At 39.2% G+C, this 21,855-nt stretch overlaps 1 protein-coding gene across 1 annotated transcript in view; it reads right to left on the reverse strand.

The window, feature by feature from the left end:
• Window positions 1-21,855, reverse strand: part of FRMPD4 (FERM and PDZ domain containing 4) — a 349,502-nt gene that overhangs the window by 15,179 nt on the left and 312,468 nt on the right. The window contains exons 6-11 of the mRNA XM_044449615.1: window positions 13,273-13,377; window positions 11,836-11,943; window positions 9,826-9,957; window positions 6,198-6,317; window positions 3,596-3,732; window positions 576-702 (exon numbers count right to left, since the gene is read on the reverse strand). Coding sequence (XP_044305550.1) covers window positions 576-702; window positions 3,596-3,732; window positions 6,198-6,317; window positions 9,826-9,957; window positions 11,836-11,943; window positions 13,273-13,377 — 729 coding nt within the window. The remainder of the gene's footprint in view (window positions 1-575; window positions 703-3,595; window positions 3,733-6,197; window positions 6,318-9,825; window positions 9,958-11,835; window positions 11,944-13,272; window positions 13,378-21,855) is intronic.

Here is a 21,855-nt window from a genome sequence, read left to right on the forward strand (position 1 = left end):
AGGTGCTTAATCTTTCACACTGCAAGTGAATTAATGGAACTTTAAAATGTGTACCTTCAGCTGAACGGTGTTGTCATGTATGAAAAGGTAAGATATATGCCATTTCAGATGCATTTAAGACTTTCGAGCACCACATCCATTAATGTCAAAGGTAAATGATTGTATTGGAATACTGTACTCAACAGTATCACAGAAATCAATGGACTGCTTGATGAAAAAGATGTGAGGGCATGGCAGACTCCCAAAGTAATACAATTCAGAAAAGTGAAAGTGATTTTCAAGCAATTTTGTTATGAAATGTAGAAGCAAAATGAGTATAGGAGAAGGGAAAGTGCCGTGTCGTTGTGGTTAAATAGCAATTTCCATCATTCTCAAGATGAAATAATGGTTTTGCTAAATTATTTTTAATTGTTCTTGGAATATGGCAATAAGCACTGCCCATTGCAAGGTCTGGAAAATCTCTGAAAAATACATTTGCCAATTACTTATTTAAAGAACCAACTTAAAATTCTCTCTTTTGGATTCAGCTCTACTGATTATGAAAATCTATTTCTATTAAGATGCAAATGCATTACCTTTTTACCCGGAGGAACTAGGTTTTGATTTGCTTTGACAAGGTGTGAAAGTGCTTTCTTTATGTTCTTTTCTTTCATGCTCTGCAGTACAGCAGATGGAAGAAAAGTCTCCAGTCCCCATTCTTTTCTGCAATATAAGGCATACCTTTAATTTCACATTGCTCTGACAATTATCTATACAAATGGCATCCACAAGGCTGAGCAAATGCAGTTACATGGCCAAACCCATTGCGTAGAAATGCAAGGTATTTACCTATACACAGTGGACACAATTCCACAGAAAACTAAAATAATTAAAATGGTAGAAATACAAATCTCTGTTATGAAAATATCTTTTCTTTTTTTTTTTTTTTTTGCCTTTTGCTCTAAAGACCCCATGCTTTAAAGCCACATAAACCTAATCACTGAATCACGTACACAGATGTCAGTGTGGCTAGACATTCTAATCATCAGTGGGGAATGGAGGGCCTGCAAATGAAGGCTCCCTTAGAGGGTTGTGAAAGCTTTGAGATTGCAGCTCACAAAAATTAAAAATCAACTAAACCATGTGGGAAGCACCTCACACAACTGGCTTAGCCTTGCACACTTTCATTGCAAAGGTCCACAGCCACCTGCATGGCCATTCATCTATAGCATCCATACTATGCAGTATTTAAATGTCCTGAAATTAAGATTTTTGTCATGAGCACAAGTCTGTGCTTTATAACTTTGTCTATAAACCCCACTTGGGCTGCTTCTTCAAATCAATATTGTAGGCTTCAATTACTGCTCTCTGTGTAATTCAGCTAAGATTCCTTTGAAACAGTGAGTACATTAACACCATGTTCTTGTTTACAAATACTGCAGTTTATTTTCCAGTATGGGAACTATAGATATGCTTGTGCACAAGTATCCAAATATCTTTTTATGTACCACTATCTCTGATTTAATTTCCTTTTTTTTAAACATTTCCAGCTGAACGCATAACATTGTACACAAGCTTAAAGATCCCTACAGAAAAACTTCAAAGAGCAACGGTGAAACTGGCAAGCTTTGAAACTCCCTTGTAAAAGTAGGAGGAAGACTTATCCGTTTCATGAGGCTGCAAGATGTGTCATGGAGGACACGGTCTTATTTAGGGCCAACCTGCCCTGGAAAAATATACCAGCTGGCCTTTAGATCCCTATTTCATTGTGCTTACTTAATGCAACTACTCCTGGATTCTACCAACACTGGAAATGAGTTGTATTTGGAAAGTTTTGATCTAGGAAGGGTCTGCAAACTAGGACTAATCAATAATGATGGCATGCAGTATGTGAACAAATCATTGCATTAGAAGTCCACACTGTGCAATGCCAATTTAATGGTATTAAATTTACTAAACTTATACTTTTCTCTGAATAACATGCCTAAAGCCATTATCGTGGTTGCAGAACTCTAAGTAGGATGCTTTTGCTTTACTCATAGCAATAAAAGAGTGTCTATCTCTCTCTTTGTCTGCCTGCTAGTCAAGTTAATAGCTGCAAGAATGTGAAATGTAGATGCCTAAAAACTGGCATGGGTACTAAAAGAACTCTAAAACTCTGAGATTTTCTTTTTAATTTTTGCAACACATCAATTCATTTACATTAATTTAAGTGGTTCATGTGGTTGAAGCCTGTGATACATCTTCAGTCATTGTGGCAGACTTCCCTAACTAGCACATAGTTTCTCAGTCCAAATAGTTGGAAGCCAGGAGATATTAGTAAACTGAAGGACAGTGTTGTAGGATGGAGTGAACAGCCCCTTTCTACATTTTCAGTGATTGGAGAAAGACTTCTAGTACATAGCTTTACAATCAGTATGGTTTGATACTAGGGCTGCCCCTGCAAACTGCTGGGAATTGAATGAATTGATCCCTTTCTTAGAGGACTACAGAGATGCCCCATGGCAGGGTTTGTACCTAGAGGTGCCCGCAGGTATGACTCCACTCAGATGTAGGGGTAGGTATGCACATGGTGGGCATGCCGTGAGCAGAGCTGCCTGGAGCCGGGGGTCAGACTAGATGGCCCGGGAAGTGCCTTCTGACTCACTCTGTTTCTATGTTTCTATGTATGGATAGGCAGGCACTAAAAAAAGAGGCATTGTTCTTTCTGAGCATTCAAGGACTGGTTTGACAAGAACAGTTGCCTAATAGGAATCCTTGTAAAGCTCCAATTTGTGCATGGACCGTAGGTATGATGTGAAGGAATCTCCTCCCATATAAACTAGCCCATAATTAGAGGATGTCTTTCTGCATATTCCTTTTACAGAGAAGTATATTTATCAGGTAGAAATGGAAAGCCTTTTCTGTGATACTGCCCAATTTCAGATTACCCTTTGTGGAACATTAACCTAATGCAAATGGTCCACTCTTTTGGGGTCAAGTTCATATATTTTATTTCCCTATGCATTTTAACCTCAATGTGCTTTTTAGCTGGTTGAAACAGATTTTATTTGATTGAATGATTGGATAGGTATGCACTATATACATTTATACATACATTTATGTATGTTCCCTTAGAATATTTCTTGGGGTACACTGTATAAATTTAAAAATAATATATTTGCAGCAATAATATGGATGCAATCTTTGATGGAGAATAGATTCCTTTAACTCAATGTTTAATTTCTCTCATTTATTGTTTGTTCTGAATGACTTTGTAAGTAGATTGGAATAGAGTAGAGAGAAGTTGTGGTGTTTTAATAGCAAAAGTAAATTAACCGTAAATAGGAAGTTACGTTGTGCAACAGTTCTAGTGGTAAGATAGTACTGCCTTAAATCAAGTTTGGAACCATCTCCAATAAATAAACAATATGGCTTAAGTTTTCCTACTCAAAATCTTTCATTAAGTTACGTTTCTTCAGAGGCTTTCCTGAAAAAGCCATTGGATGTACCACATTTTGCTGGCCATTCAAAGTTTGGTCCATTTCAGACTTAATCTTGTCTTGCATATAGAACTCTATAGACTTCTACAACTCTATCCACCCCATATGTTATAAAATGTGCATTATATACTTACTCAATGTATTTGAGGGAAATTTTCTGAGTATGTTTCGTGGTCACAGTTGCAATATACATTTGTAATGCAGCCAGTCTTAGTGCAATATCATATTTGAGCTCAGGTCCAAACCGCTCCTGAACTACATCATTACAGCTCTGTCAAAGAACCAGCAGAGGGAGTATCAAGCTCAAAAATCTCTGATCTTAAACATATACACTGCATTATGACTAATTCTTCTTGAAAAGGTAAGCTTATAATTAACTAGAACTGTGAGTACCAGATGGGCCGTCCATAAACACCTGAAGATCACAAAGTGAGAAATAGCTGTGAAGCCAAATGAAAATGTACAATGGACCTGGTTACAGCAAATTTATCAGGTTTCAGACTTACTGTTTCCTTTCCATGTACCATTTTAGCTGGAGTCTCAGGCATGACAGGTTAAAACCTAGTCATGCTCCAAGAATGGGAATCTAACTTTCTGTATCAGATATATCTGCCAAGAATGGCACTTCATAGCTAATATCTCCCTTGGCTTTCCTAAGTGAGGGTTCTGAACTTCTCATTCCCAAAACAAAATGGCTTGGGAGTTTGCACAACCTCTTTTAGTCTTCTTCATTTCTACAACTAATGGAGAAGTTGCTAGCAGAAATAACAAAGCAAGAAGAAAAAGAATCACAGAATAGTTGGAAAGGACCATGAAAGCCATCGAGTCCAACTCCCTGCTGTTGCAGGACATCGATTTACACCATCCCACTCAGATGACTGTCCAGTTTCACCTTGAATGTCTCAAGTGTGGGACAGTCCACCACCTTGCTAGGCAGCTGGTTCCACTACTGTGTTGCTCTGACTGAGGAATCTGAGTTGTAGCAGCTTGAATTGAAAGCAATCAGCTTCAGGAATATGGAGTACCGGATAAACATAGGTTAGGACTCCAGACATAACCTGACAGATGATGCATCCTCCTCCTCCTCATCATCATCATCAAATTTATTTATAGTCCATACATTCCCAGTACTGGGAATTGAGCCCTCTTAAAATATGAATTTATACAATCAGAACATTGATGTAAATACAAGTTAAAACATAATTAAATCTACTAGGGTATTAAAATTATATAAGTTTGCAGCTCTTCCTTTCTTTTGGGAGCCTATAGCCTGTGATGTAGTAACAGAGTAAGGAGAAGGACAATTGAAGGGCAACAGCAAAATGATGTTAAAAAGGAACTGTTATATATGCTAATTTTAAATCAACAGTCAATTATATTCACTAGTAAAATGCAGTTGTACAAATCTAATACACAGGGATGGGTACCTGGTAGCATAGCTTTGGGGAAATTATACCCAGCTGGTACCAAGAAGGTTGCAGTCTTCATTTAATACTTTTAAGAATAGCAACTTTTTGGAATGAAAAAAGAAACAACTGATATGTTGCCATAGGGCTTTTCCCCTCTTGTTAAAACAACTGAATATCTTTGCTCTTGATTTCACTGTTTAATGAGGAAGATTTGACTTTATTATCAATAACTTCTCAGGAAGAACAATGAAATGGGTGGATACACTGCCAAATGCTCATCCTGTCTATTCTTAGAATGTATCTCCCTCTGTTTAGTGTATAAGCCAAATCCTAGCCTAGTTGTATTCTCCACACTTTTGTTGCTGCTGCTGCTTCTTCCTTCCTTCAATATATAAGCTTTTTGTGCTATACTATGCACAATTTAATATTACCTGTTGTATAATAAAATGTTCATTTGAAGTTGTCAGGTGATGTCTAGCATTAGTTTGGCATGTCAGATTTGAGGAGGCCCAAGTCTAAATCCATGAAGTTGCATCCACAATGATGGACAAAACAGCAGAGGCAAGCTCTGCCTCCCACTCCACATTTTTCACTCTGGGCTTTAAGGCTGGCCGAGCAAAAGTGTTTCAGTGGGGCAAGGAAAGAGGCCATCAGTGGTTGAGGGCAGCTTGTATCCTGGCCTCTCTACTCTCCTCCTCTCCATACCCACTGAAATCCCCCCCTTTTCCTCCTCCAAGGTTGAGTTCCTCAGCCAGCATCCATGCAGGATGGTTATTTCAGCAATAAACTGTGGCACTGTCACAATTCGGAAGGATTGGATTCCCAGCTCCAAGTTGTGGACAATGTCACAACCCGCAGGGGGAAATCAAAGACCTGTCTCCTCTCCCCACTCACAGCTTATGCAGGCAGAAGCATCAGATCCTGCTCTGGGGGTACTGGGTTGCCCCTAAGGCCACTGACTGACCTGGGGCAGCCATTCTGTCACAGCTCCTTGGTTGCTAGGAGGGTGAAACTGGAGAAGGGCACACATGCCACTCTGATTTATGTATTTATTCATTGTAGGAAGGGTAGATTTTTTAAAACAAAGGATTAGATAAAAATAACCAAAGGAACATCAAGGAAACAAGTAGTCTCAGCTGTCCCTGTATTTCAAGATCATCATCACCAATCTTGTAAATCTGTATGCTATTTTTACTGTTATTCCCATTACAACCAAAATGTTTGAAAGGTAGTTTCATGTCAGCTATGAAGATGCTTTACGAAAAAGGGCTTGCTTAAAGGAACCAGCACAAATTGTCTCACTCTATAGTAAACTTCTGTAACTTACCTGTACATACAGATATTCAAAGGCAACTGCATCTCTTCGTAAAAGGTCAATGGGATCTTTTGGGACAAAACTGATTCTGAAGAGGCATCGCATCTTGTGGGAGCTTGGCCTCTGGGTCACCTGGAACAACAAAACATTTGTGCTAGGGCACAGACTTCCTGACAGTGTGCCCTTTCTAACAGGGCACACAAAGCTTGGGTGAATTACAGGGACATTAACCACAGAACAAAAGTGGGCAAATTGGCAACACTCTTTTCCTCCTTTTTTACGTCAGTATTTCATTAGCTCCCAGCAGGGCTGCTGCTATTAGAATACATTTTTTGCCATGTTCTGCCACTACTAAGAGAACTTAAATGGAGTGGGGTGGCACCACTAAAATAAGGGTATTTTGATTTTGAAAAAATGGAGGCATCTCCAAATTTATTGTCTCAATGCTCCTTTCAGTACTTCACATGTTTCTATGAGTTCACATGCTTTTGAAAAAAGTGGTATTTTCCTTAGTCCTCAAACATCCCAAATGGCCTTTTCAGAATTTTTAAGAAAGAAAAGCCCACCCGAGGCAGTATTTGAAAAACCAGATCCCTGTGCCTGAGACAATGCAGCCTTGGAGACACTGACTTTCATCAAAACAGTATCTGTATTCCATAGAGTTTCATTTATTCACTGAACTATTTGTACCCAAAACTTTTAACAAGATAAACAAGGTAGCTAATGTGAAATGTGAAAATACATGATAAATATGGATAAATACAACAAACCACAAAAAGAAGGACTATAGTGCAAGTTCTCCTAGCCCTTCTCTGGAATACCAAACTACATGCTGCCTATCACGAAGTCACTGGTGATGTCTCCTTTGGGGATTCCAATCCATTACCTCCATGCCTCACCCAGAATCTTCCTGGAACTGAGCCAGACTTACATGGGACGCATACCATTTGTCACAGTTATATGCAATAGCTGGAAACTTATCAAGAAACCATCTCACAGATAAACTAAGTGAAAGAAGAATCTAACAGTTAGGAAACAGAAAATCTTTGGGGGGTTTCTCTGTAGTGTAAAGGCTTCAGGTCTTTACCTGAATTTACTGCTATAGTTAATAGCTGGTAATTTCACTTGAAGAAATATTCTGTCTCATTTCATTTCCCCATCTAGGAAAGTGTAAAATGTGATACCTTTCTGATTGTGCTATCTTTGCAGAATGGAATTGTGTAATGACAGAATAAGGGAAACATGCTTATAAGTGCCAAGATTGGGTTGCGGTTTAAAGAAACCACCTGTGATTCAGTCAATTCAATCCATTTTCACCTAGCACTGCTTTCTCCAATCAAGAGATTACATCAAGAGGAAAAGTCAGTTAAAAAAGTAAACCATCTGTCCAAATAATGAAAGAATATTTCAATTTGCTAGTGAGCACCTGATAAAAGAAGAAAGATGGATGGACACAGAATAACATAAATTGAGGAGGGATATAAATGGAAAAATAAGTACATGTTCACCTAACTAATTTATACCAAACTATCAGGTGTGTATGTGACTATAGACAGAAGCTGTCATTCATTCTGTCTCCTATCAGTTGTGGAGCATCATTAAGATTCCACTTGCTTCAGATTCTGAGAGACACAGGTGACCAGAGAAGGATGAACACAGCAGGAGATGCTACACAAGCAAACTGTCCTACTGTATTGGTACTGTCAAAGGTTCCAATTGATTGTGTGACAAACAGGTGATCTAAGACCCAGAGGTTGTATTAAAATCTTTCCTACTGATAGCAGTGGGAGTTGAAGATGCTTAACTTTGGCTGAACTGTTCCCAGCTTTGTCTGCTTTGACAGAAAATTGGCAGCACTGTCTTTAAATTTAATCAAAAAACAGTCTTGCTTTTTCTAGTCAGTGTTTTTTAAACAGGTTCCTAAGTCATAATAGTGTTCTCTACCTTCCTCTGACAAGCTATTTCCTAATCACCTAAAGATAAGCAATCACACGAAAAGAGAAGTACTAACAAGCTATGGGTGAGCTTTTTAAAAGGTAGTCCTTTCCAAAGCAAGGAACAAAGAAAACAACAATTGATTCCAGTAACAGCAAAATTAGGCCAGAACCAGTGCTTCTAAGAATCTCACAGGGCCAATTCTAGAATAAGCTTAATCTTCCTTAATGGTCTAATTAATGAAGTTACTCAGCAGTGTTTTCTGCTTCACTATTTATCACAGTACAAGAGGATAGATTGTGGGGTTATGGAAACAATCAGGCAACAATTTTTGTTTGAACAGGTTCAAGAGAAAGTAATCAGTACTACTGGGAACATATAATATGAAAGGACATCAATTATTTGCAATAGTGTAATCTCTAAGATGAAGTGAGACTTTTTGCTAGCACTACATGTTATAGAAGATATATATTATAGGAAATGCATGAAAAGAACTTACCCTGAACTTGCATGAGAGACATGCAATGGCTTCCGCCTTTCAATCTTTTCTAGAAACTGGTGTGACTAGAGCTATGTATGTGCCAATTTTTCTTTTTAGATAACCTGAAAGTAATGTTTAGGTCCCTGCTTTAGGAGCAATGCACCCAAAATGTCGTACTTTCTTTTTTTTCTTAGTAATAGGATGCCTGATATTGCCACACTGGCCATTTCATTTGGGGTAATCTAAGACAGCAGGTGGCAGAGCTGTGGAGCAGAGCCAAGTGCTGAATCCATTCCCACTCGAATGCCATGACCCCTTGGTATCTTCATGGTGGTGATGGGGACTGAAGGCTTTTCTAGCAAATGTAGCACTTTGGAACAGGGAGTGAGCTGATGTTCAGCTCTGCCAATCCAGTTGCCTTCCATCTGAAAGGCTGGCATGGCCAGAGATGAGCCCTTCCAAGCCTATGCTCCTTGGCAGTTGCCTCACCATGCAAACCCACTGATGCTGAGCCTACTACCACCACCCAGTTGTGATTAGGTGCTGCGTTTCTGCATAGCAGATTATTCCATATGTCTCTGGTATTTGGGTGGCTCTGATATTTGGGTGCCTCCCATTCAAGGTAATGGGAAGAAAATTTCCTGCCAGGCCCAGGATTGCTCTAAAGCGGTGTCATTGACAGATACATATTTTGGATTGAAAGAGTATAGAATATGGCATATATTTACTCCTCCTCTGTGCCACCCATTTCTTGTCCATCTCTCCACCCCATTTTGGCTGATATGCTGCCATAGCTTCACTGGTGGAAAGACTTGAATGGGGACTGTTCTGCCCATGTATCTGAGGTGTTCTATTAACCTCTGTCACAACAGCAATGTCTTTGGCATTCAGCTGGCTATCCTACAGTCCCTCATACTGTGGATCCATCTGATATGAAATTGTACCTTCTTTATTTTCGAAAATTCATTTTCTGCTCACAGGAATATCCTTAACAAGTCCAACCAATTACATTCCAACTAAGCAGATTCATACTCCTAATTCTTCTTTTGAGACGCACCTAGCAGAAAGTTTTCCAGAACAACATCAGCAACAATTCTGCATTTTTGAACACCATTTTTATAACCCTCATTAAAAAAAATATAAGGACTGGCTCTAAGCATCTACAGTTCTTGGAAAGCAAAATGCATTTCTTTATTCCATACATAGTTGCATTATTCCACAAACCTGAGTTAGAGTCTCCTGTTCATGGAGTAAGAGAAGTTTTGTTCCAGATCCATCAGCCTTCTGCTCCAGCATCAGAGAAAAGTGTTCAATACACTTAATTGACAGTTTTTCTTGAAGTGTTAAGATGACATCCTTCAAAAAGAAAGTACAAAGTATAGGCTTGAGATCTCTTTCACTTTCCTCAAATGTCAGACTAGTGCAAGGATGCAACATGGGAATGTCATAGGATAGCTGTACGTTTAATCCTTTTCCTCCCAGATGCTGCAGCACTTCCTCCCTAATTCTTTTCCTGAAACTATCACATAATGGGCCCAGTCCAGCTTGTCACAGGAGGGCAATCCTCTACACTCTATTCTTCAGTATCATTGAATTCACATATGCTTATTTTCAAGTGGGTATACAAATGCAGCTAAAGCTATAATCCTATGCACATTTAATGGAGAGTAAACCCCATTGTTCTCACTGGAGCTTACCTATGAATAAACATGCATTTGATTGCACTTCATGCTATCCTAAAAACAATCAGCTTTCAGTTGGATCTTTGGTTTGCCTGTGCTGTATGCTTGCAAAAGGAGACTGCATTGCCTCCTTGAGCAATTTTGTGTTGTATTTGTGTAGATAATGCAGGACATTGCTGTCTGGATACATACGAACATTCACTCTCTGTAACCCTCCCATATTATGATATGTACATTATAACATAGCCTGTGATATATTTTACAAAACTTAAAGTAGCAATGAACTAGTAAGGAAAATTCACCACTTGTGTAACCCTAACAGATGTATTGCTCATATTATTCCAAGTTATTCAATTAATCATCAATAGCTTAAGGTAAGCTTTGTATTCTGCTGGCAAACCACACTAAGCTTTGGCAGCAGAGCAGACCTTCTTAGTGAACCCCATGAAATTTTAATTTAGGTGCAATCATCAAAATGACCACCCCTATTTTAAATAACTTATACCACATTAAATTGTAGGACCATAAAAATAGTTCACAAACATGATGGGTTAGCAGGGCTCTCCCCCTCTTAGCAGATACCCAATGAATTGTATGTAGCCTCATGGCCGGTGCCTGCAGCCTGACAGGCTCCCAGGCCAGCACAATGGGCAGGGAAAGCACACTGGAAAAGAGGCCAGTTTCATCACATGCTTTGCCTCATCTGCAGCCAAAAGGAGCAACATGTGAAGTGGGGCAGCCATGAAGGAGAAGGTAGAGGGGAAAGGGGGAGAATAAAAGGAGGATGTGCAGGAGAGCATGGCGATGGTGGAGGAAATCCAGGGTGCATGGGAGGACAGGCAAAAAGGGAGTACAATGGAGGACATGACCAGGGTGAAACCAGAAACAGGTTGAGGCTGGGGTGTGGCGTCAGATAACTAGCTGGTTAAGTCTGCCTTCTCAGGAGAAAGAAAGCCTTTCCTTGCTCCCCTTTTCAGTACACCCAGGTTGGGTTGAATGAGCAATATGTTAGCTTTGTGTCCAAGACCAAGGAACTCCTGGGATTAAGTTAAGAACAGAGTTAAGTGCTAGTTACAAGCCAGCATGATGGACTGGTGGGGAAGCTGGTAGCATTCCTGGGCTTATCACAGGCTATTCATCCAGGACTTCCTAGAGGTAGCATTTATTTCCAAGGAAGGAGAAGATCCTTTCTGTGATGTACACAGAGCAGCCTCTTATTTTTTATGGAGCAGTACTTTCCCTTTTTGATTAATGTTTAAATAGACATTTGGTGCATGTAACTAGGAAAACCTTCAATAAAATTCATGCCAAGGCCTGTGTACTGTCATCCTGTTGACAGAAGTAATGGAGCAAAGCAGGTTTTATGTTTCCCTTTCTCCAGACCTGCTAACAACATGTCACAAAACTGGCTGTGAGGGAACTTTGTGATACAGATTTGGCTCTTGAACATGAGAGTTTTCTTGTGAAAAATAAAGGCCTTTTCTGGAAGCTTCAAGTGGTTCTTTTGATTTTAAACAGTCTTAATGTTACAGTCTCTGAGTAGTGAGCCTACCTTTATTGAAGTGCTGCAATCAAAACGAAAAGATTTGGTTTGTCCATTTTCCAGGTACACCTTCAGAACATTTGGCATGAAAAGAAGTGAATTATCTTTCACTGTTTCCTGTTAAGGAGTAATTATGATTAGTATTCCCATATTACAACTCTTAAGCATTCTGATTCATAGGAAAGAGCGACATAAAGTTGCAGAAGCTTACTAACAGCTGAAATCAAGCATCCTGAATCCCACCAAGCAAAAACATTAATTTTATTTTAATTCTAGCACTGAGCTATGGTATTTCCATTGACTGCTGACATCTGCAGTTGCCTTCAGCCTCCAATACTAAATCCTAAAACCAGTCTCTCACTAGGCTACAAAGAACTAGTTAAGCAGCCAGTCATACTCGCAGCTGGATTTCCTTCACTAACATTATCTTCATGTAATGTGACACCGTAAGAAGCTATTTTGTGTATTATAACAATGAAAGACACATAAGTGCGCAGAGGGATGGGGAAATACTTTTGCAACATGCATGCTGATCTTCCTTTGTGCACAATACCTTTAATTTGCATTCAATTAAACCTTGGTTTGCATCTATCAGTAGACAGAAGGCTATGCTGAATGGACCATGGAGTAGCCCAGCATGGCAATGATTATGATTCACTTATTTCAGAAAATTATAAATACAAAACAACCACTAAAAGTAAAGATTGCAGGGATTAGCTGATAGGGCAAGGAAGGAAGAAAACATATAGCATAAAACTGACTAATTAGTGTTTGTAGAAAGCAAGGGCAGAATTTGCAAGGTGAGGTCTGAAGAAAGCACATACAAACCCCAAGCAACATTGAGTTCTGTTAAAGTTACAGCACGTATCATAAATTAGAACATAATGGATGATTTGTATAAGAGACGATTCCTAAAAATATTCATACTGCGTTGTTCATTTTTCCAAGTGCCAAGGATTTCACTGTGTCTTTGTATCAGCTTTCTCTGAAGTATTAAAACAACCCAGGGAAAAGCATCTTTCTGCAACACCTTCTTACTCAAGGGTGGCCACATCAGGACCTGTGATTGCATGCATCACTCTCCTGCCCCCCAGAGAGTTTTTTGAACAGCCCACAATGCTTAGGGCTGATCCAGCTATTTACTTGATGTAATTATAGCACAGGGATACTTTCAAACAAGCAGCCTTCCATAAAATTCATGGGGTACAGATGAGTGAGAGGACTATATCATGTTGCTGACTGCATGTTTGATTCAAATCTTGGCTTTCTCCTTCCTTCCTTTTCAAAAGTACTTAGGTGCCCCATATAGAGTTAAATACATCATGCACACTTAATGAATTGAATGCAATCATCTCATTTTATTCATTTAGAGCTTTACAGAGTGACCTTGAAAAAATTACATTTTCCACTGGTAAATAAAAATTAAAAAATATTCTTTGCACTCACTGAAACCTGGCCATTAATAATGACTTCTTCCGAGAATCGCACTTTGACAGGATTGGACTTCAATCTGGCCTTTTTTGCTGCACTGATAAATGCTGATTTAGGAGACTAGGAAGAAGAAAGAGTAGGGAGAGGGAAAGAGAGAAGAAAAGGTCACATGACTCACACTTAATTTTCAACCTCTTCTGTAGTTCTCCTGTTCTCAAATACCATAAAATTACTGCTCTGCAATGCGTGTGCTATAATTGAGTAAGGAAAATGAAAGCAAGTCACAGTTTTCTCTTAGAGGTATGGAATATAAAAAACATCTGATCAGATACAGCAGCATTAGTCAAATATTCGTTCAGTTACCTTTCAGACTGAGCTCTCGCCCTGGCACATTTCATGTAGTGCTCTTTAAATTAGGGATGTTGAACTTCTTTTAACCTGAGTATCAAATTTGGTTTTGGAGAAGATTGCAGAGACCATAATTTCAGTGGCTAAAGGAAAAATGGGATGGGCCAATGGCAAAGTGGTTGAGGCCACAATACATTTTTATATATATGAGCTATCAATTTGCTCTTACTGTCCATAATTCTAGGCAGCATACAGTTATAAAATCACAACAGAACAATTAAAACCATCATTAAAAATAGTAGGCACAGCATGAACAGAGCCAGCTGGAGCTGGGGATCAGACTAGATGGCCCAGGAGGTCCCTTCTGACTCGCTCTGTTTCTATGTTTCTAAAAATAACCAATTGATAACACTTCTAACACAGGCAAGATCAATATCATGAAACATGTTCAGGTAAGAGGAACAACCAAATACTAAAATACAATAACATTTAAGCATCCATTATAAAGGACAATTATTAAAATAGGTGGAGAAGAGAGATGTTTTTGCCTGATACTAAAATGAAAGCAGAATTGGCACCAAGCGAGCTTCTCTGGGGATCCTGTTCCACAAGAAGGATCAGCCACCAAAATTCCACAATGGTTTAACTTAAAGCTCTTACTGTCCGTAACTAAACCTTAGAAAACAGTTTAAGTTTCCTCCTAAAAAAATCACACAAAACCCAGGAAAACGCCAGACACATGGCAGCTGAAGGGGTGTGCCAAGCCAGGAATTCTAGAAGGTTAGAATAGAATGCCAGGCAGGCTAAATTTGGCCCAAGGGATGGGGTATGTGCATCCCAGTCTAAATTCAAGTTGTCAAAGGTGTTTTTCCATGAAGGACCCTCACTAATGACCAGTAAGGCAGGAAACTCTTAAGTTAAATAAAATAGGAAACCCCTCATACTGCATAGTGATACAATATCCCCCCTTCCACAACATCCCCCCCCCCCCGGATTTGGGAATCAATATAGCATAGTGATTAAAGTGACGGCCTTAGACTTAAGAGAAACCAGTTCTAATCCCCACTTGGCCATGCATCCCATAGAGTGACTTTGGGCCAGCCACAAACTCAAAGCCTAGCTGAACTCAGAGTTGTAGAAAAAATAAAGAGGATTATGTGAGTCATTATGTGAGCGACTTGCAGGAAAAGGCAGAATATATTTTTAAATGAATAAATAAGCTTTGATCCTATCTAAAGTTGCTAATTTACTAGTTATAAATTATCTGATACATTTAACAACTGAGAACTGGAAGTTTCTTTTCCTTTACTTAGATACAGTCCTTACAATTAGGAAGTTTACAGGTCTCCACGGATTAATCTTTAGTTCCTATTGTGGGAAACAAAAACAAAATTCTTGGCAATTTATTCTTACAGATTCAAACAGTCCAACTACCAAAATATACAAAGCAAAATTTATAATGTGTGGCCAAAAAGAGAATATGAAATATTTGTCCTATAGTTATCTCCCTTTTGATGAATCAATGTGATGGAATTCGGGCAACATGGCTCGGATTTCTGTTAGACACTGTGGCCTGTAAAATGCCATATACAATGATGTCCAATACTATAGGCTGGTGGAAAATGGGGGAGTAGTAGTGACTGGACACTGGAAAAATAAAGCCTTAGGGTGCCTTTATTTTTATAAGCAACTTAGGGTGTAGCCCTGTGCACTTTTAGACAGAAAACAGCAGCCCCCACTTGTGGGACATCTTTCTGTCTAAACATGCATAAAAATGTACTTAATTCACTTTGTTTCAGTATTTTAAATACTTTTAAAATACTGTTTAAATACTGGTCTAGCATTGTGTAAATGCTTGTTTCAAAAGTCTTTCCCATCTCCCATTTTGTTGCAATCTTGCATTTGGGATCAAGAGAAGTTTGAGCACCTTCTGATGAACAAATTGACAAAGGGCAAGAAGAACAATGGCATACATAAATGGGAAAGAATTCTATTGTTGAAGCTGTTCTTTTCCAACTCCTTCTAAGCAGACCAGGACAAAGGTTTTCTATTTAAAAGCCTTTTAGTATGCTGAGGTTGGCTTTAAGGTGCAAATGAAAAGTACAGTAACAGTCCATGACAAAAGAAATAAGCAGAGTTAAAATATTAGCCATTAGAGAAAAGCAGCTTAATGGTAAGAAGTTGATAACTGAATAACACTCATCCCTTCCAAACCATTCCTTCAAGGTAAAAGCTCCTGCCTAAGAGTCAATCCCTTGGAGCATCTGACACTTCTCAGCTGTTCTGTCCTCTTTTCCTGATGCCAGATCCTAGGATTAAGGAGTTCTGTTTTGCCCTCCTCCTCATGAGCAAGCTCACAGTATTTGAAGCTGACTGGTTCTCAAGGACTGGTTCATCTCTTAGTTCTCTGGCTGTGGCACTTCAGCTGCAGAGTCTAAACCTCCTCCTCTTCTGACCCAGAGTTTGTTCCCCCATCCCTTGAAGATTCTTGTGTAGAAAGAACATTCAATCATATAGCTATTGTCTTGTACAGAAAACTGTGGACCAAATTGTGATGCTGCCAAGTTTCATAATTAATCAGCTCACTGGTCAGGACACATGCATTTCAAATGCTCATTTTTGTAGTGAGCTTGGATCACTGTCTGACAAAATCATTAATTTTGGAATGGAGTACAAGCTTCAGAGAACATGCAACCTGCATCTAAAATAAGTGTTTCTGCACATGCAGTTGGTTCATTGGACTTTTCTTATAGGAGGAAATGTGATGATGTCACTGTAACTCTTTAGGGCAAGCTTGGCCTTGGTACTCATTCTACAGACCACTCTTTTTCACAGAAGCAGTCATGTAGTTCAGTTTCTAAATTTATTCCTTCTTCCATTCTTCTCTATATACAGATCAGTGATGGTGGTGAGTAAACAGTACATATATATGGAAGGGAAGCATAATGGGGTGATTCAGGATTTCACCACACATTATATGATTCCATACTACAGCTCCTAAGATGGAGCTTGATACTGCACATGTACAGCACAGAGCAAGCTCTCAGACGAACAAAGATTCATCTCACATCCAAGATTACACAGAAGTATTTCTTAATTTGTTCATTTCTAGTCCAAACATGTAAGAAAAGAAGCAGGTGTTATTCGATGGACACTGTTTATGGAAGGGAGGGACAGCCATTGATTATGTAACACAAGAAATAATCCCAAATTGTGCCCTTCATCTGACTGGCTGGGCAGGAGGTCGCCATATTCTGTCAATTAGAAGAATGTAGCACATCGTGTTTTCTTCTCTGGATTCTAATACATCGATTTTTATTTATCTAAAACTCCAATCATGTGGCCTCAGTGAGTCTTCCAGGCTCAGAGCAAATGATACCATTCATAAGTATGAAATCCTCACACAGCGACCCAGTTTACATGGTTTCTGTGGCCCACTGTGGGTTAGGCTGCATACTGGTGGCCATATTTAAGCCATGACAGATGTTCATCATGGCTTGTTGCATCATCTGAAGTTAGGGATGGTGGTTGGTTGGTGTGGTTAACAAGCCACTCACCAGCCTAAAATTGCCTTTGTTTATGGATTGTTTGTCTCGGTAATCTAGTCTCACCACGTTCAGATATGATAAACCACAGTAACCTCCTGTCATTACTTGAATATTCAACATGACCACCGACATATGCTTCAAACCATAGTGGGCTAAAGCTAACATGTAACTTGGCCCAATATATTTGTTGAAGAGAAGTGTATTTCTCGTTTTCTGCTGATACTGTAAGGTACCAAGGCACATCAACATGACAAGCAACCCTGCATGGTTACCATGGTACATATATTTTTTGCCATGATCCTCCTGAAAGACAATCAAATGGTTTCTGTGTTATTATGGTTTCCATCCTCCTTGCTCAGTCCTCCAACAGTTGGTGTTATCGCATCAGACACTGTTCCTGAAATTATTTCCAAGATGCATCACATGTCTGTCTATGCATCTATAGACAGACACGTGATGCCTCCATCTATGTCACGTGTCTCCTCATTGGTTGACACACAAAGACTGATTGTCTGGAGTGTCTTTTGCAGTTGCTGCTTTTTCCAAGGCACTCTGTGGTAGTTGCATACCAGGACTATGGAAACCACTAATCTGAGTTCAGACAACATGACAAGCCATGGTCATAGAAGAGAGAAGACAAGAGAAACTATACAAAAGAAAACATTGCTTCTTAGCTTGGTTTCTAAATTTCAAATTTACCATGGCAAAATGTCCTGACTGAATTCAGATGAAATGACATAACAACAATTGCAAATAATAATAATAATAATAATACCACCACCAAACCAAAACACCCCACCATAGCTTGTTCTGTTGTTTGAAGCCAACCGTTAGGGCCAAGTGTTTTAACCCCTGTATAAATTGGCCAGATCACTGTTGTACTGCAGCACCAACCAGTGGGTGACCACAAAGGAGTACTACAACTCACACCCCATCAATAGCACTTGGATATTTTGGAAAAAAACTGGCAACAGTGATCCATGGCCTGGTAACCTTTTGCTTGAACTATTGCAACACATTCTATGTGCACCTGCCCTTGAAAACGCTTGGTAAATTGCAATTGGTGCAGAATAGAGCAGCTTGTCTTTTAATGAGAATACCGATGCATGAGCATATTACTCCAGTGTTATATCACCTTTACTGCCTGCCATTTGAATTCCAGGCCTGCTTTAAGGTATTTACAATAACTTATAGGACCCTAAACAGTTTAGGACCTGGAGATCTAATGGAAAATTTCCTCCCATATACACCTGCCCGGACTGTAAGGTCATCAGCAGAAGTCCTTCTTCAGGAGCCTGCTGTGAAGGACATCTCCAGGGTGACTACCTGGAGAAGGGCCTTTTCAGCTGTGGTGTCCTGGTTATAGAACCAACTCCTCAGAGAGGTGAACCTGGTCCTAACACCATATACCTTTTGGCACCAGAGCAAAACCTTTTTATTATCACAGTATTTTGTTAAATTTTTATATTTTTAGCTTATTGGTTTTATATGTCACTGAGCTTATTTGTTTGTTCAGTCTGTTTTGATTCCATTAACTGGATAATTATTTCTACTAGATAATATTTTGCTTTTATATTTTCTTCTAATTAATGTGATTTTATTGGTTTTATCTTGTTATTGTTTAAATATGTATGGTAGTGTTTGTTATGTTTTAGAGTCATTGACTATATAGGAATGGTATAGAAATGTTTCAAATAAACAAATAAATTGCTTCTTTGGGCTGTCATGACCTCCTTATCTATGGGGAATGAGGCTCTGGACTTGGATTAAATACTGGAATGTGGTAGGCCAGTGATTCCAATGCCTTGTTAGCTCCAGTACAAGAGGATTCCATCTTTCCACCATCACCCCAGCCTGAATATTGCCACCCTCAGGCACCAGTCTAAAGGAACCAGAAGAATCATGGTCTCCCTGGCATCAGAGTCAGTGGTGATCAAAGGAGGCTAAGCCTCTTTAACTGAGGAGTCTTTGCTTATCAGAGGTTGAGCTAGCTACTTAGATGGTGCTACAGCTCTACTTAAGGATCAGTCTGGGTTCACATGATCCTGAAATAACATTGAAGCCTGCAGGTTATCTGAAGAATGCCTATCAACCAAACTGATCAACCTGAAGGAAGGCCTATATACTAACCTGATCACTGAGGTCATCATCTGAAGCCCTTCTTTGCATTCCTTCTCCTGGCCTGAAATTGTATTTGTTTGATTTTTCTTCCCTTCCATCCCTGAACACATGCCTAGAAACACCTTCCTCCTCAGGGCAGAACTCCATCCAGCTGAAATCACTGCTTGGGACAGAACACAGGGCTCATTCCTCAGCTTGGGCAATCTGTACAGGGGTCAGCGCTGTCTCCTGAGCCATACTATGCTTCCTCTGGATTTGGAACCTGACTAGCTGCCTGACTGTGTCAATGTACCCATTTCTGATCCCTGTTTGCAATAGATTCTAACTTTTGCTTGCTCTGGCTATGAAGGCATGGCTAACCCTTCCGATTATCACTTATTACCATGAACCTCGCTACCCTAGCTGACATAAGTACCTTTGGCCTTTCCAACCAACCAGCTCGATCACAATGAATTCTAAATCTACTTGTTACGTCTCCCTTAAGTTTGTCTTATGTCATACCACACACACACACAAACACACACACATTATCCCATTGAATAATTTTATTATTAGAATCTTTTCTTGTGCATATTATATGTAACACCAGTTACTGATCACACTGAAGATGATTCAGTTTTACTATACTTATGTCCATTAAGCCATGATAAAGATGCAATTAGCTACTGAAACTTTCCCACTGATTTAGGGTGAAATGTTTGAATGTTGCCTTAGTGTCTGGGCCCCAGCATAACTGAATATTGACACTTAGGTATTTAAAAGTTTTTGCTGCTCTTGCCTCTTCCTAAACCAATACATTAAAATATTGGTATAGCTCACAAGTCTAAACAAAATCAGGCTAGCCATAAAAGCCTCGTGAAAAATATTTCCCTTTTAAGGCCTTCCTATTCATAACAGGTATATGAAACTGATCAATGGTTCATGAACTGAGCAGCTCATTTGTTACAAAAGCATTTTCTTAACCCAGTATAACACATTACTCTCAGTTAATGATCTTAAGCAGGAGATATTTATACTTTTCAATACATTTGTCACAGAATGCAGAATATTTATATAGCTTTTGGTATCCTCTGTAATAAATTCAGCCTAATAGGTACCCTGCTATTATAAGCAGTGAGAAAGCACTGATAGTAAGACCACTTTTGTGTATCTATGATCCCAGATTTGGAGCTAAGCTGCTCATGATAACATGAATATGAAAAGGCAAATGAACCACAACAGGAGTTACTATTCTGAACTGACTTCTGGTAAAATTTCAGAATACTAAACACAGTTTACCCTACTACAAATTTATGTAATTGACAGATACGCAGAAAACAACTCAGAGTTGTCGTTGCTATTGTTATGTGCTGTAAAGTTGTCCCTGAGTTATGGTGACCTTATCCATGGCAGTTCTGCTTAGCCCTTGTAAACTTAAGGAAAGGACTTCCTTTATGGAATAGATAGGTTTCTTGTTCTTCATAGTACCTCATAGTTAGGTTTCTTGTTCTTCTGTCTTCGACTTTCCCCAGTATGATTATCTTCTCCAGTGAGCCTTGCCTTCTCATGATCTGCCTAAAGTATGACAGGCTCAGGGTTGTCATTTCTGCTTCCAGGGAAAGCTCAGGCTTGATGTGATCCCAAACCTACTTGATTGTCTTTCAGACAGTCCAGGGTATTTGCAAAGCTCTCCTCCAGCACCATGTTTCAAACTCATCCATTTTCCTCCTATTGGCTTTCTTCATTGTCAAGCATTGTCCAGAGCTTGTGATTGGGTATGCAATAATTTGGATGATCTTGGCCTTGGTCTCCATCATCCTTTTTTAGCTCCTTCACTGATGCCCTTCCATGTTTCAGTCTTCTTTTAAGTTCTTGGCTCCAGTCTTCATTTGTATTGATGACTGAGCCAAGGCAGGCAAAATTTTCACAGTTCCAATTTCTTCACTGTTGACATTAAAGCTGTGTAATTCTTCTGTAGTCATGATTTTTCTTTCCCTAATGTTCTGCTACAGTCCTGCTTTTGCATCTTTATCATTTTCATCAAATGTCATTGATGCTTTCTGTCAGAAATACCAGAAACATGGTATCATTCGCATACCTTAATTCGTGTCTTCAAGCAATTTCACTCCCTCCTGTGATCCTGACCTAGGTTTTCTTATAAGATGTTTTGTGTTCAGACTGAACAGATAGGGAGATAAAATATACCCTTGTCTGATGGCCTTTGCATACAGGAAATGATTCTTGCTCTGTCCTAACAGTAGCTTCTTGTTCACAATACAGATTATACATTAGGACAAACAAGTGCTGCAGTATACACATTTCTTTCAGAACCACCCATAGCTTTGGGGGGTTCCCATAGTCAAAGTCTTGACTATTGACTGTAATCTATAAATCACAAGGCTGAAATTTTCTGAATTTGTTTGGTACATGCCTCAGCCAATGTATATTTGTGATATGATCTTAAATGCCTCTTCCTTTTTGGAATCCAGCAAAATATCAGGTATTTCTCTCTCCAAACAGTGCACAATTCCTTTTTTTTTTTTCTTTTGGCAACACCTTGAGCATCACTTTCCATGCATGGAAAATTAGTGCAATGGTGCTA

This window comes from Varanus komodoensis, unplaced genomic scaffold, assembly GCF_004798865.1.
Source record: "Varanus komodoensis strain SLA01 unplaced genomic scaffold, ASM479886v1 scaffold1, whole genome shotgun sequence".
NCBI lineage: Eukaryota > Metazoa > Chordata > Lepidosauria > Squamata > Varanidae > Varanus > Varanus komodoensis.